This window comes from Opisthocomus hoazin, chromosome 18, assembly GCF_030867145.1.
Source record: "Opisthocomus hoazin isolate bOpiHoa1 chromosome 18, bOpiHoa1.hap1, whole genome shotgun sequence".
Taxonomy (NCBI): domain Eukaryota; kingdom Metazoa; phylum Chordata; class Aves; order Opisthocomiformes; family Opisthocomidae; genus Opisthocomus; species Opisthocomus hoazin.
This window is the reverse complement of record NC_134431.1, coordinates 19,389,472-19,402,464: the sequence shown is the minus strand read 5'-3', so window position 1 is coordinate 19,402,464 and position 12,993 is coordinate 19,389,472. Positions and strand designations below refer to the sequence as shown.

Genomic DNA, 12,993 nt, shown 5'->3' with positions numbered 1-12,993 from the left:
CTTCAGGATTCTGACACAGGTCATCATGCCTGTAACCTAAGCCACGTGAAATCGGTGGCACTCAGCACGTGCTTAGAGCTGCTTCCATACTTCAGACTGCCTGGCTGGTCAGAGCCGCGCTGCTGTCCTGAAGCTTTGACTTCTGGTAGGTGGGGTATTTGCTGGAAGCCTGCTCCCAGCAGGCACGACACGGCTGCGGCTGTGGGTGTTATTTCAGTAGTTAGCTCCGAGCTGCAGAGCTGCAGGAGCGCAGTGCTTAGCTCTGCTGTCTCTTGAAAACCAGCTCTCGGGGTTCTAAGTTTTGGTGCTTTGTCAGCAGCAAGTAGTAAGAGAATGAATGAGATGAGAGTCATGGTGTGATTGACGGTAGAAAATCATGGTGTGATTGGCGCTTTGGTGAGGAAACCAGAGCACGTTTCTGTCAGACACAAAGCAAAGTGGCTGACAACTGACACGGCGAGGTTTTGGTGTTTGCTGCTAGTGGGTTTTTGTACAGATTTTAATATCCAGAAGATATTAAATGGCGATTAATTCTATTAACCTCTGTTATCGCTGGGAGTTCTCTTGGTGTGTGCTTAGAAGCTGTTACAGGTGCTCGGTTTTTCTGAGCGCTGCTTTGGGAACCGCAGGCTGGCACTGTCTGTAGGGAGGGAACTTGGTAGTCGTGATCTAGAGAGCTGCACTGGAGAATGGCACTTCTGTACCTTCATGATATCTTCATGATAAACAACAGAAAATAGAAATGCTGTTCAGTTGTGATTGACCACCTCGCCCACAAACAGGGCAGAATATTTTTCTCCCGTCGGCGTCCTCTGAAGACTGGGGGGAGAGATCTGTTATTTTTTGTTTTCACTTTGAAGGCGGTTAATCATTGTACCGTAGTCTGTGCAATGAAAGGACACAGAAGTGGTCAGTGAAGTGGATAGAGAACTGGCTGAATGGCAGAACTCAGAGGGTTGTCATCAGCGGAGCTGAGTCTAGTTGGAGGCTGGTGACAAGTGGTGTCCCTCAGGGGTCAGTACTGGGCCCAGTCTTGTTTAACTTCTTCATCAACGACCTGGATGAAGAGTTAGAATGTACCCTCAGCAAGTTTGCTGACGACACCAAACTGGGAGGTGTGGTAGACACACCGGAAGGCTGTGCTGCCATTCAGCGTGACCTGGATAGGCTGGAGAGCTGGGCAGAGAGGAACCTGATGAGGTTCAACAAGGGCAAGTGCAGGGTCCTGCACCTGGGGAGGAACAACCTCATGCACCAGTACAGGCTTGGGGTGGACCTGCTGGAGAGCAGCTCTGCGGAGAGGGACCTGGGTGTCCTGGTGGACGACAGGTTAACTATGAGCCAGCAGTGTGCCCTGGCTGCCAAGAAGGCCAATGGGATCCTGGGGTGCATCAAGAAGAGTGTGGCCAGCAGGACAAGGGAGGTTCTCCTTCCCCTCTACACTGCCCTGGTGAGGCCTCATCTGGAGTACTGTGTCCAGTTCTGGGCTCCCCAGTTCAAGAAGGATGAAGAGCTACTGGAGAGAGTCCAGCGGAGGGCTACAAGGATGGTGAGGGGACTGGAGCATCTCCCCTACGAGGAGAGGTTGAGGGAACTGGGCTTGTTCAGCCTGAAGAAGAGAAGGCTGCGAGGGGACCTTATAAATGCCTACAAATATCTGAAGGGTGGGTGTCAGGAGGATGGGGCCAAGCTCTTTTCAGTGGTGCCCAGTGACAGGACAAGGGGCAATGGGCACAAACTGAGGCACAGGAAGTTCCGTCTGAACATGAGGAGGAACTTCTTCCCTCTGAGGGTGACGGAGCACTGGAACAGGCTGCCCAGGGAGGTTGTGGAGTCTCCTTCTCTGGAGATATTCAAGACCCGCCTGGACAAGGTCCTGTGCAGCCTGCTGTAGGTGACCCTGCTTCGGCGGGGGGGTTGGACTAGATGACCCACAGAGGTCCCTTCCAACCCCTACTATTCTGTGATTCTGTGATTCTGAGAAGCCAAGCTGAAAGTTTATTGACATGATGTGAGATAGATAAGCTGTGTGAGAATGGAGATATCAGGCTTGAATCTCCGTTCCTGTCTTGGAGAACGTTGCACTCTGTATCTGTTGCTGCCCAGTGCATCTGGCCGAGCTGTTCTGTTAGCGGTGGGCGTGCACGCAGACCTCGGAGAGGACGGCATCTTTCAGTGGAGCATTTAACATCCTCCAGAGATTCCTGTGGGCCGTGGTGGAAACGGGACTGCTTCTGTTACGCTGGGCCTTAAACCGTGTGGCCAACAGCGAAAGGTGTGGTTTTGTGTGCGCTTCTGCTGGGTTATGGGAGACAGTGGTTGCACCTGAAATGTGGCGGGTGTCTTCACGTGCACGTCCGTAGCGAGCTGTGTCCTGGCCTTTGGGGGGTCTCGGGCTTGCGGTGTGGAGGGGGCCTTGCTGCTGGCCTCAGGGAGCGGAGCTTCCCGAGCGGGGATGTGGGACGTGAGCAGAGGGTCCGGGAGAAGAGCGGAGCCTGTGACAGCAGAAATGGCATGGGCAGTGCTGAAGCAGGAGGAGAGCACGGGTGTGTGTAAGTATTTGATTTGCATCTCTGCAGCAATGGAGGCTTGTTTATTTTATGGAGTGTCTGTATCAAAAATAAGGTGGTTTATGGAGGTGGAGGCCACCAGTGGAAAGTTTAGACGTGTCACATAGAATTAAATTCAATTTTTTTTTAGGTCAGGAAGCACTTTTTAGTACACAGTCGCTCAGCCTTGCCTTGGTAACCTAAATGCAGTTTACCTTACAAAACCAAAAGAGAGAAAAACAGTGTTGTAGTGTCAGCTGCCTCGCGCGCACTGACAGGAGCTTATTGCTTCTGCTGTAGAGCTGTGTCGGGTTTGGAGGAGACGCAGCCACTCGGTTCCCAGGGGACGCGTCGAGAGGATTCTCTGTTGCGCAGGAAAAATGACGTGAGGCTTTCCCAGTTATTAACCAAGGTGTGTGTGTGTGCACAGGGGCAGATGCAGCGAGGGGGGCTGGCGGAACGGCGCGTCGCTGGGGTGCCGGGGTCTGCTGTGCGGCAGCCGTGCCGGGCGCTTCCTGACCCGCAGAAATGCGTTTGCTGCTGCGCAGCACGGACAGGTGAGGATGGGCAACTCTGTGCGGCTCCCCAGAGCTTGGCTTGTAGCTATTTCAGGGTGTGTTTTTTACGATTATTAAAATCCTTTTATGTTTTCTTGTCCTGCTGTTCCTAATGACCTCATGGAAACTTAGGCTGTCTCTTTACTAAATCTTCTGGTTAATTAAACGGAACCATTTTATGCAGCATTTTTGCAGGAAATCTAGTATTCTACTTTTGCTAGTAGTTTGGAAAGTGAGAGATTGTGTTATGCTAGTGTGAAAAGTCCAAATAATGTTAGCACATCTTCTGTTTGAAATAATATGTGCACCAAGAGTTGTCTCAGATGTAAAAGTATTAAAACAACGGTTAGCAAATGAAGTTGTGATTCGGAGGTCCCTGTGAAGACTGAGGTCACCCACTATCTGGCGATACTCACGCATGCTTGTCTTTGAATTAGTGTTCAGCTAAAAGTTACCTCAATAAGCACAGATGAGACTAAGATAAACTGCTTGCCCTCTGGCAGAATAAATATTTCAAATAAAATCAACGCTAGACAGTCCAGTCAAGCAGCTATTGATCTCTAAAAGCCTGAACTTAAACCCAATGAATATTCCAGAGATCAGCTCTGTGCAGCCTTCCTAAATGCTGATCAATATGCAATTACTTCCCCTGAAAACATTTCTGGCATTGTCTGGGCTAAGAAGTGCTTTATTTTTAGCTGCCTGTGGAGGGGAGGTGGGGGTGCTGAGCCACCCTGCCCTTCGCTCCTGCGCAGAACCCGCAGCTGCGCCTGGTGCTCGCAGCGGCCGCTTCGTGCCCGTCGGTAACTTTCTTTTAGGCTAGGGTGTTAATGCCTGGTTTTTCAGTTTGCATGTTGTCAGAGGTTCACCACGTTCGATCTCTAAAGGGAAGGCGTTTTCCAGAGCTCTCTGGAGAGTGGGCTTCGGGAAGCCCTGGGTGAGAAGACCCTGCCGATGGCCACGCGCTGTGGGTGCTCGGCTTGGCGTGGGTGCGCGCCGGCCGCTCCGCACTGCTGAGCTCGGCGGGGCGTGCAGGGGAGCGCCGGCACTGCCGCCGCGGCCACGGAGGAGCAGCGGGCCGCGCCGCGCCAGGGCTTCGGTCTGCACAGACCCGTGTTCCAGGTCCAGAGTGACACCTGAGCACCTTACGTAGCGCTGAGCGACCAGCACGCGTCAGGGAGAGCTGTTCTCTCATCATCTCTCCAGGGGCAGAGCACGGCGTTTTTCAGGGGGGTTGATTTTTGTGGGTGCATGTAGCCATGTATTTGTTAGAGAAGAAACTCTCTTAGAGAAGGGGAAATCAGAGGAGATTGCCGTGCACTTGGGGTGGGAGGTGGTGGGGGTTGTGACCTTCCTGCCCTGGGGAATGTGTCCCCCCGGGCTGGCCAGGCCCGTGGGGACGCTGGAGGCTCTCGCTCTGCAGCTCACTGCTGATGTGTACCTCGTCTATTGGTTTTGTGGGCTGCATCTGCAACTGCTTTTTCAGTTCACGTTTCACAAGATACTATAAATTTTCCCCTGGATGAATGCTAAATTCCTCTGTTTCTGATTTGAGGGGTACAGAGCTTTTGGAGATCGTTTTCAGACCCACCTGTGTGTTATCGCTGTGAGTGACCAGCAGCAGCATTCTGCGCGAGCAGTAAAGCAGAATAGCCCAGAATCTGTCTGCTTCCTTCCAGCCAGGATTTCTGGAGGTGGGGTTTTCTGCATTATAGCTGACCACCAAGCTACGCTTACCAAGCTTGCTCTTTATTAAACAGAGTTATTGCTAGGTCTAAATCCTGGTCTTCATGGCGTGACAGTATTTGCCCTGTGTACCCCTGTACCCAGCCCAGTCTCCCCTGCCATTTTGTGCTAGTCTTTGTACGGTGGTGATGAAATAGCGTCTTTAATAGCTGAGAAATAAAAAAGAAAATAAAAACATAAAAATAAAATACATAAAATGAAATAAAAAGAAAATAGAAAATAAAAAGAAATAGAAGATATTAGGAAAGAAATAATCAAGAGAATATTTTCAGCCACAGTTTTGAAAAGAGGGTATTTGTCAATAGAATGCTTTGGCTTCTTGAGGAGAATCTGGCCTGGAGCTCGTGCTCGGACTCTTTGCGCTTTCCGTGTCGCATTTGTTTCCCTGTTCATGCAGTCTCTTTAAAGTGCTGTGGTCCAAAGCTGCTCATGTCCCTGAGAAGTTTAACGTGCGGCTTTCTTTTCACAGAGAGAAGAAGATTTCCCGCAGCAGTGCCCTGAAAGTACTGGACCACGCCATGATTGGACCGGAGGGCACGGACAACTGCCACAAGTTCGTTGACATTCTTGGTCTGAGGACCATCTTTCCGCTCTTCATGAAATCACCCAAAAAGATAAAGAAAGTTGGAACAACTGAGAAAGAACACGAAGGTAGGTGTGCTTCCAGATCGTACTTATTGCCGTGGAGGAGCTGAACGGAGGGCGAGAGGCACCTGCGAGGAGGAGGGGTGGCCCATCACCAGGCTTTCCGTGGCCCCTCCTGCAGCTGTCGGGTGCCGGCAGCCGGCGCGCCCGCAGTCGCAGGCCAGCTGCTGAGGACACGCCTGCCCTGCTTGTTTTGGTATCGGCAGTTCCTGGCCATTCCGTTTCATGTGCTGTTAATAAGTTATTTTACTCCTGTAGGGCCTGTTGTTTGAAGCTCTGACTCTTTGATGCAAAACTCTTTTGAAAAGAGTAATGAGGCAGCTACAAATGTCACCTCAAAAGCAGTGTTTTCATGGCTCTGAGCACTGAAGTGTGACTGGATGAACATCAGGCATTGCAGGAATACACTGCATGCTTTTGAAGTTGCTTTTTTTTTTTTTTCCCTTTCAGTTTTTTTCCTCTCTCCCCTGGAAAACTCTGCATTAACAGAAATCTGCGGAGTATTACTGCGGGACCTTATGCTGAACTGAATCTAGGGTCAGTCCCTCCTGCCTCTGGTGACATTGCCTTTTCCATTTTGTTAATAGTTGACTAGGTCTTGGAGTAAGCTTTAAATACTGCCACTGATGCTTGAGGTTTTGTGCCAGTTCATTACTCATCTCGGTTCTAGACAGGGTGAATATTGCCAAAAGCTGGAGAGGTGTGAGTGGGTCTCGGGCTTGCCTGGTATCCATCCTTAACTCTTGCAGCAAACCAAGGGAGAATGGAGGGAAACGGCCACAAAATGGGAGCTCTAATCCAAAATACCCTGCTTTGGCGCTGTGCTCGCAGCTGGGGTGTGCCCAGCTGTCCCCGTGTTCTCCAGAGCAGAGGCAGCGAGGTGCTGCCGGCCGCAGACCTCGCCGGGCCCTGGGCTGAGGCGCCTGCGGGGACCGAGCAGCCCCTTTCTCTGCAAGAGCTGCGGAGCTGGGAGCGGCTCGGTGGGCGTCTGCTCGTTCTCGTCCTTCCCGAGGGTCGGGGTGGACGCGTGGCGGCGGCCGCTTTCCTCGCATGGGTGGAGAGCAGGGGCTCACCTGCAGCCCAGCGCCCGCCCTGGTAATGATTCATGTGCAGGCTGCCAATTCTGGCTGCCTTATCTGTCTCGTGTTGTGTTGCTTGTCTCGCGTAGATAATGGTGAGGAAGAAATGCTGTCGTGTGGTCGGGGGTTTATGTAAGAAAATTGCAGAGTGCAGTTGCTCTGAGATGATGGATTTAGGGGATGTTTTGAAATCTTCATTTGCCGTATGAAAAGAAGGTTGTTTAATTCTTCCTACGGAGAGAAAGCTCAAGCTAGAATACGAGCTTTTGAGTAGGGGGATCTGGGTCTGTCGCTCGTGTCATTGACTTAAATTTTTCAGTTTGGGCGAGTGAGTTAATCTCTGTCTCATCTGCTTCGTCGTGAGACTGCAGACGACATCTGTGTGCACTCTTGGCTACTGTGAGGATTAGGCAGCAGTCTGGAAAGCCCCGAAGGGGTCAGTTCCCCACTATTCCTGTGATAGGAAAAAAAGCAAATCTGCCCTCAGGACAACGGAGTGGTCTGTGCACACAGTCTCCGTAGCATACCCCGAGCTCATTAATATTCAGAAGAAATGGAGGACATTAAGATGAGTCCAGAAATCAGTTTTATTAAGATAAACTCTCCCTAAAACGGTTGGTAGTAAGTCCAATTTTCTTTGTTTTGCATCACTGGGCAGGTGAGTTACTGAATTTCCAACGGTGGGAGTTAATTGAGATGTTTAACAGGGTTCCCCTGGAGCCTGTCGCAGCCGTTGTCCTGACACGTGTATAAGCAGCATAGTATATGTTTTTACTTTGCCAAATGTTGCACCAGCACTACAGTAATTACTCAGTGCTCGGGGGCACTGCTGTCTGATGGCCGGCGAGCCTGGCTGAGCAGGAATGCTGCACGGGCTCCCTGGTGCCTGCTGGGTTTAAGGGAAACGGCGCAGGTCTAGCGCGGGTGAGAATCGATGCCCTTTGTGCCGTGTTCATCCTAGGAACACGCTTCTTTCCACAGATCTCTTTGTTTATTTATTGAAAGGAATGCTAGGATTCAGTCTTCTCACGTCATCTTTTCTTGTAAAAAATTTATCCGGTGTTCAAACTGTTTAAAAAAAAAAATTAAAAATTAACTGGTGTGATCCTCTTCTGCTAGGAAAGCGTTGATGTTGATGTGAAATGGAGGAGCATACTCCTTTAAAGGAGAAACGAGAGTGGCTTTGTAGCAGAGGCATCAGTATTTGCCCAAAGCAGTTCCAGGGAGCTGTGCCGTGAGCGCACTCACTGTGTCGCCGCTGAGGCTGCGTCGTCGGGGCAGGCGCTCCTGGTCATGCTGCAAAATACCAAACTCCGAATGGGCTGTTAACCCTGGAGCCTAATTACAACTGCCTAAAGGATAACCCTGTTCGCAGTGCTTCAGCGCTGGGTGAGGCAGCGAGCAGCTCTGATGGAAGCACTTGTCCAGGGACATGGCCTCGTCCGTCTGTCCTGAGCGTCCCTCTGTCTGCAGCAGCCGCAGTGCCGCCAGGCTGCGGGCACCGGCGCCCGCTGGGGCTCGGGGTGCTTTAGCTGGGGTTAGTGGCAGGGACACTCTTCTCACCGGGCATCGATGCTCCACCTTCAGAGCACTAAATCTTTTGTACGTGTCTGGTGGCGGTAGGAAAATACTCCCCTTGTCTTTATTTTATAGTGGGGTTGCTTTTCACATAGATGATAGCCTATAAAATAATGCTTATTTTATTGTCTTGAAGGCAGTGTTCAGAATGCGACAAAATAATAAATATCCTGGTGAAGAAAAAATCTCACTGTGGTTTGGTGAGCTTTTATTTATTACAGAAATTTATAATCCAAATTAAATTTGATAAAAAATAACTTTTCTGTAATGTATTTCTCTCTGTTTTTAAAAGCTAGCATAAAGGTGGCAGTGCTAGTTAGCTACATTTTAAACACTGTCAGTGTTTAAAAATTATTTTACTCCAGGGAGCCTGTGAACAATTTAAATCCAAACTGCACATATCTGTGCTTTATATACACTATGTAATTAGGAAAAAAGAAAGGGAAAATTTCTTAACCGTCTTTATGGATGATCTGAGCCTGAAGACTGGGCTGGTGGTGTCTAACTGAGCATGTGTTATCTGCACTTGAATTTTGCCTGACTTTGTTCAGATCGTGATGTATGTCTGAGGGTATTTGGTTGGGGAGAAAAAGCTCATTTGGAGCAATTTCCCTTTTTCTGAGGCAGTGAAGCAACTCAAAACAGAAATATTTTGCAGTTGAACACAGAAATGGTTTGGAGTTTTGCTGTGTCCGTGGGGTCAAAATACTCGTGAGTACCCAGCTGGGGTGGCCAGCTGAGAGAGAAGCAGCCCGCTGCCGTGGGGGTCCGGCCTCGCCGGGAGGCCGTGGGGTGGTGTTGGCGGGGTCCCCCTGCGTGGCATCGCGTGGAGCGGCCGAGGCACGCGGAGAATGGGAGACCAGTATCGCTGCAGAGACGCGGCGAATCCCCCGAGATGCTGGGCGTTTGGTGCTGGGATCGACTGCTCCCGGCAGTGCTCCCGATCCGGGGCTGCGGTGCCTCTGGTGCTGTCATCCGGGCGGGTGCCGGGTCAGAGGGTGGGCGCTGCGTACGAGGCGCGACGCAGCGCAGCTTGGCCGCAGCCTGTAAGTAACACGTGGTGGTATGATACAGCCTACCTGTAGCGAGCGTTGGTGGAAGGGTGAAGGCCAGACCGTGGGGAGGACGCGCTCTTGGTCGGCCCGAGACCGGAGCTCCGTTGTACGTACGAGGTGGCCGTGCTACCGGGGTTCGTGCCTGCTGGCGGGGCTCCCGGAGGGCAGCCCGGCTGCCTCGGGGCTGCGGTGGAGCTGAGCCGGGAGGGCAGAGAGCAAGTGCCTGGTGTGCAGGACTGCAGGGAGCGAACGGGAGCTTGTCTCTGGGTGGGTCTTGGCGTAAACATAGGGTAAGGTTTGAAATAGTGCTTCTGTTCTGTGAATTTTGAAACGTGGGGGATGCTGTACGAGTGTCTGTGTTCCGAAAACTCTTCTGTCACAGAGCCAAAGGTCAGCAGCTTACCGAATCGTAGAACGGTTTGGGTTGGAAGGGACCTTACAGATCATCCAGTTCCAACCCCCCTGCCACGGGCAGGGACCCCTTCCACCAGCCCGGGGTGCTCAGAGCCCCGTCCAGCCTGGCCTTGAGCCCTGCCAGGGAGAGGGGAGCCGCAGCTTCTCTGGGCAGCCTGGGCCAGGGCTTCACCACCCTCAGAGTGAAGAATTTCTTCCTAATATCCAGTCTAAATCTGCCCTCTTTCAGTTTAAAGCCATCCCCCCTTGCCCTATCACTCCGTGCCCTTGTCCCAGCCCCTCTCCAGCTCTCTCGCAGCCCCTCCAGGCCCTGGCAGCTGCTCCAGGCTCTCCCTGCAGCCTGCTCTTCTCCAGGCTGCCCAGCCCCAGCTCTCCCAGCCTGATCTTCGCTGTCCATGAGGGTGCAAGGTCTCTCGGTGCTGGACTTCCCGCAGCAACAGTGGAATCGAAGCTTTGGGTGATAACGTGATATTCTTGAGCTAAAAATGGAGAAAACGCAAATTCCTTCTGGATTAAAGAGTTGGTAGTGAAGCAATCATAACTTGCTGGGTAGGCTGTATAGTCCCTGCTCTTTCTCAGGACAGTTATTTGCAGTCTAGTTTTGCTCGCTTGGAGAGTCTAATGAGGTATAAAAGGATGTTTGTCCAATTCATCTTCATTTAAATGCCTTCTCTTGACTTAGATGTCAGTTTTACTTAGGACTGCTTAATTTGATAACCTGAGAATTAGTTCAGCCAATTTCCAAATGAGAATTCCTGTCACTGTTTTTTTGCCTGTTTGCCCCTAACAATAAGGAACTCTCTTTTGGAGACACTTAGCTATACAATTTCTTTAAAAAAACCCAGCAGTGAACCCTATTTCTTAGCAAATCTGCTCTTACTCCCTTGTAACATACACTGAAAGGCAGCGAAGCCCTTGGAATGAGAACGAAGTTCCCTGGGCGTGGAAGAGTGAAAAGGCAGCAGCAGAAGAATGGCCTGATAAAGAGTTATCTCTGTGAACTGAGCAGCCTCTGCCAGCCAGCAGAAAATGTTTCTCATTTGGTGGTCTTCTGAAGTGAATACCTAGGGAAGGCATCAGTGTGTTTAAACAGAACTTTATTATGCCGATTTGTTATTTTACCATCAACCCTCTAGAATATGACAGGAATCTGTTATTTGAATGAGCCATGGTGCTGAGTACAGAGTTAAATTTATCTCCGTTAGCATTCTCTGATACGAGAACATCACGAAAATAAACTTCCTCAGTCGACAGGAAGAATTCTGTTTTACATTCACCGCGCTGGTTGGACTCCAGCTCACCGGGGCCATTGGATGTGGAGCTTTCTCGACCTTTCCAGGGCCCGCTTTACCCATCAGTAAAATCAGTATTTCTTACTGCTGTCAGTATTTTAAGATAAGGTTTTTCTTGGCAAAATACTGTGATACTTGAGTAAATTACTGTTTTAAAATGCAGGAGTATTAAAGCATGTGAAAACAGCTGAGCTTAGTAGATGCCACAGCATTGGAAAAGCGTGTCCCGGGTTCCACCTGCCGCTCTGCGACGAGCCGACGCGCTGCTGTCGTGGTTTAACCCGGCAGCCGGCAACTCCGCACCGGACAGCCGCTCGCTCCCCCTGCCCCTGCCGCGGCGGGGTGCGGGGCAGAATGGGCAAAAGGGGAAACTCCTGGGTTAAGATAAAGACAGGTTGAGAAGACAACAAGGGAAATACTCATACTACTACTACTAATGGTAGCAATAATGAATAAGTAAACCAAACCATATACAATACAGTTTTCTCACCACCTGGTGACTGATTCGCAGCCAGTCCCTGAGCTGCGGTCGCAGAACCCCAAACCTGCGGATATTGTGAATTTTGCAAAACTCTCCAAAAAGACCAAACTCCCAAAAAAGTTTGAATTCCCAGACAAGAGAGGATTCGAATCCACGGGAACAAGGAGGAAAGCTTCCTGCCCTCCGTCAGCCGAGCGCGCCGTCCATGGTACGCAGTATTTCCGCTGGCAGCTTGGCTGCCGGCCGGGCCGTGCCCCCTCCCAGCCCCCGCACAGCCGCTGCTCGGCTGGGTGGGAGAAACTGGGGAAAGTCCTGGATTTCACAGCAGCCGCTGGAAGTGGTCTGGTACGGAACGCAAACCACAGCAGCTACTGGGAGGGAGATCAGCCCCATCCCAGCCGAAGCCGGGACGACGAGTGGCGTGCAGGAGCAGTCCGTCAGTCTGCCATGACTTTAGGAGCTGCGCTGCAAAACCTGTGAAGGCAGTTCCTGTGTGTCCCACAGCTGGCCCAGGAGCTCCAGAAGCCGCCTCTCTGCCCTCCTCTGCTGCTGCCGATTTAGGCTGGGGCGGTCCCGGGGTGTTGCGGCAGCGTGGCCTCGGCTCTCGCCGCGGGCGTCCTCCCTCCCGGTGCGGCTGGGCCTCGGGACGTGCCGGGGGCCTCGTCCAGGTTCCCAGCCAGCAGCCGTGCAGCCGCGGAGTTCTGGGTAGCAGGGGGCGAAGTTTCTGAAAGAGGTGCCTTTTTTTTTCCCTGGTACTTTCCCGCTCCTAGTTGGAAACCACGAGGTACCTTAAGAGTTCTTTACAAGGCAGAAGGCTCTTGTGTTCTGCTGGGTTCACCAGAGCACCCTGCTCGTCCACCTCCCGGCCGCTGTCCTCTCGCACCCAGGAGCCCGCGCCGTCCCCTTCCTCCCGGGGACACTTGCCTCCTCTGCGTCAGCGTTGCCAGGGAGCCTGCCTGAGGTTCCTCCCCTGCGAGGCAGATGTCTGTTATAATGAAATGAGAAAAAAAAAAAGGGGGGCAGATAATAAAGGCAGAGGAGGGTAATGTTACAGCTTGATGTGACAGGACCTCCTGCTGTTGCAGCTGCCAGTGCCAGCCGTAGAATAGATTAATCTGTATTCCAACACGCCGCAGCTGAAGGCGAGATCGATCTAATTAGGGTGTTTTAAACACTGCTTGCATTCTGCAGTCTTGGTGCCCGTCTGGAGAGGGGAGGGCTCCCCAGAGCCCGAGGGGATCCTGGTCCAGGCAGGGCTCTGGTGCCGCTGGGCGATGCGACCCGCCTGGCGCCAGGGACGGGGTGGCACGGTGCGGGGCACCGCGGCGGCTGCGGGCAGGCGAGCCAGCCGGCGGGCAAACAGCGTGCTCGGAGAGTGAGGAAGAAGCCTCTGTCTTCCCATATCCGGGAATTTGTGAGATTTTGGGAAGGTTGTGTGGAAGAAAGTTGTTCGTGATGCATACAAGCTGCCGGCTGGTAACTGCTGCTCCTTTGGAGGACTCCTTGGCGGTGCTGAGCGGGGCTGGCGCTGGTGTTTGCCCTGCAAAGGAGATGCGCTTAGTCGTTCTCAGAAAGGGGGCTGGGCAGCAGCGCCTGC

The 12,993-nt window shown here is 51.9% G+C and overlaps 1 protein-coding gene across 1 annotated transcript in view; it reads left to right on the top strand.

The window, feature by feature from the left end:
• CTNNBL1 (catenin beta like 1) overlaps window positions 1–12,993 on the top strand; it is a 56,285-nt gene that overhangs the window by 25,929 nt on the left and 17,363 nt on the right. Inside the window, exon 11 of the mRNA XM_075438497.1 lies at window positions 5,322–5,503. Coding sequence (XP_075294612.1) covers window positions 5,322–5,503 — 182 coding nt within the window. The remainder of the gene's footprint in view (window positions 1–5,321; window positions 5,504–12,993) is intronic.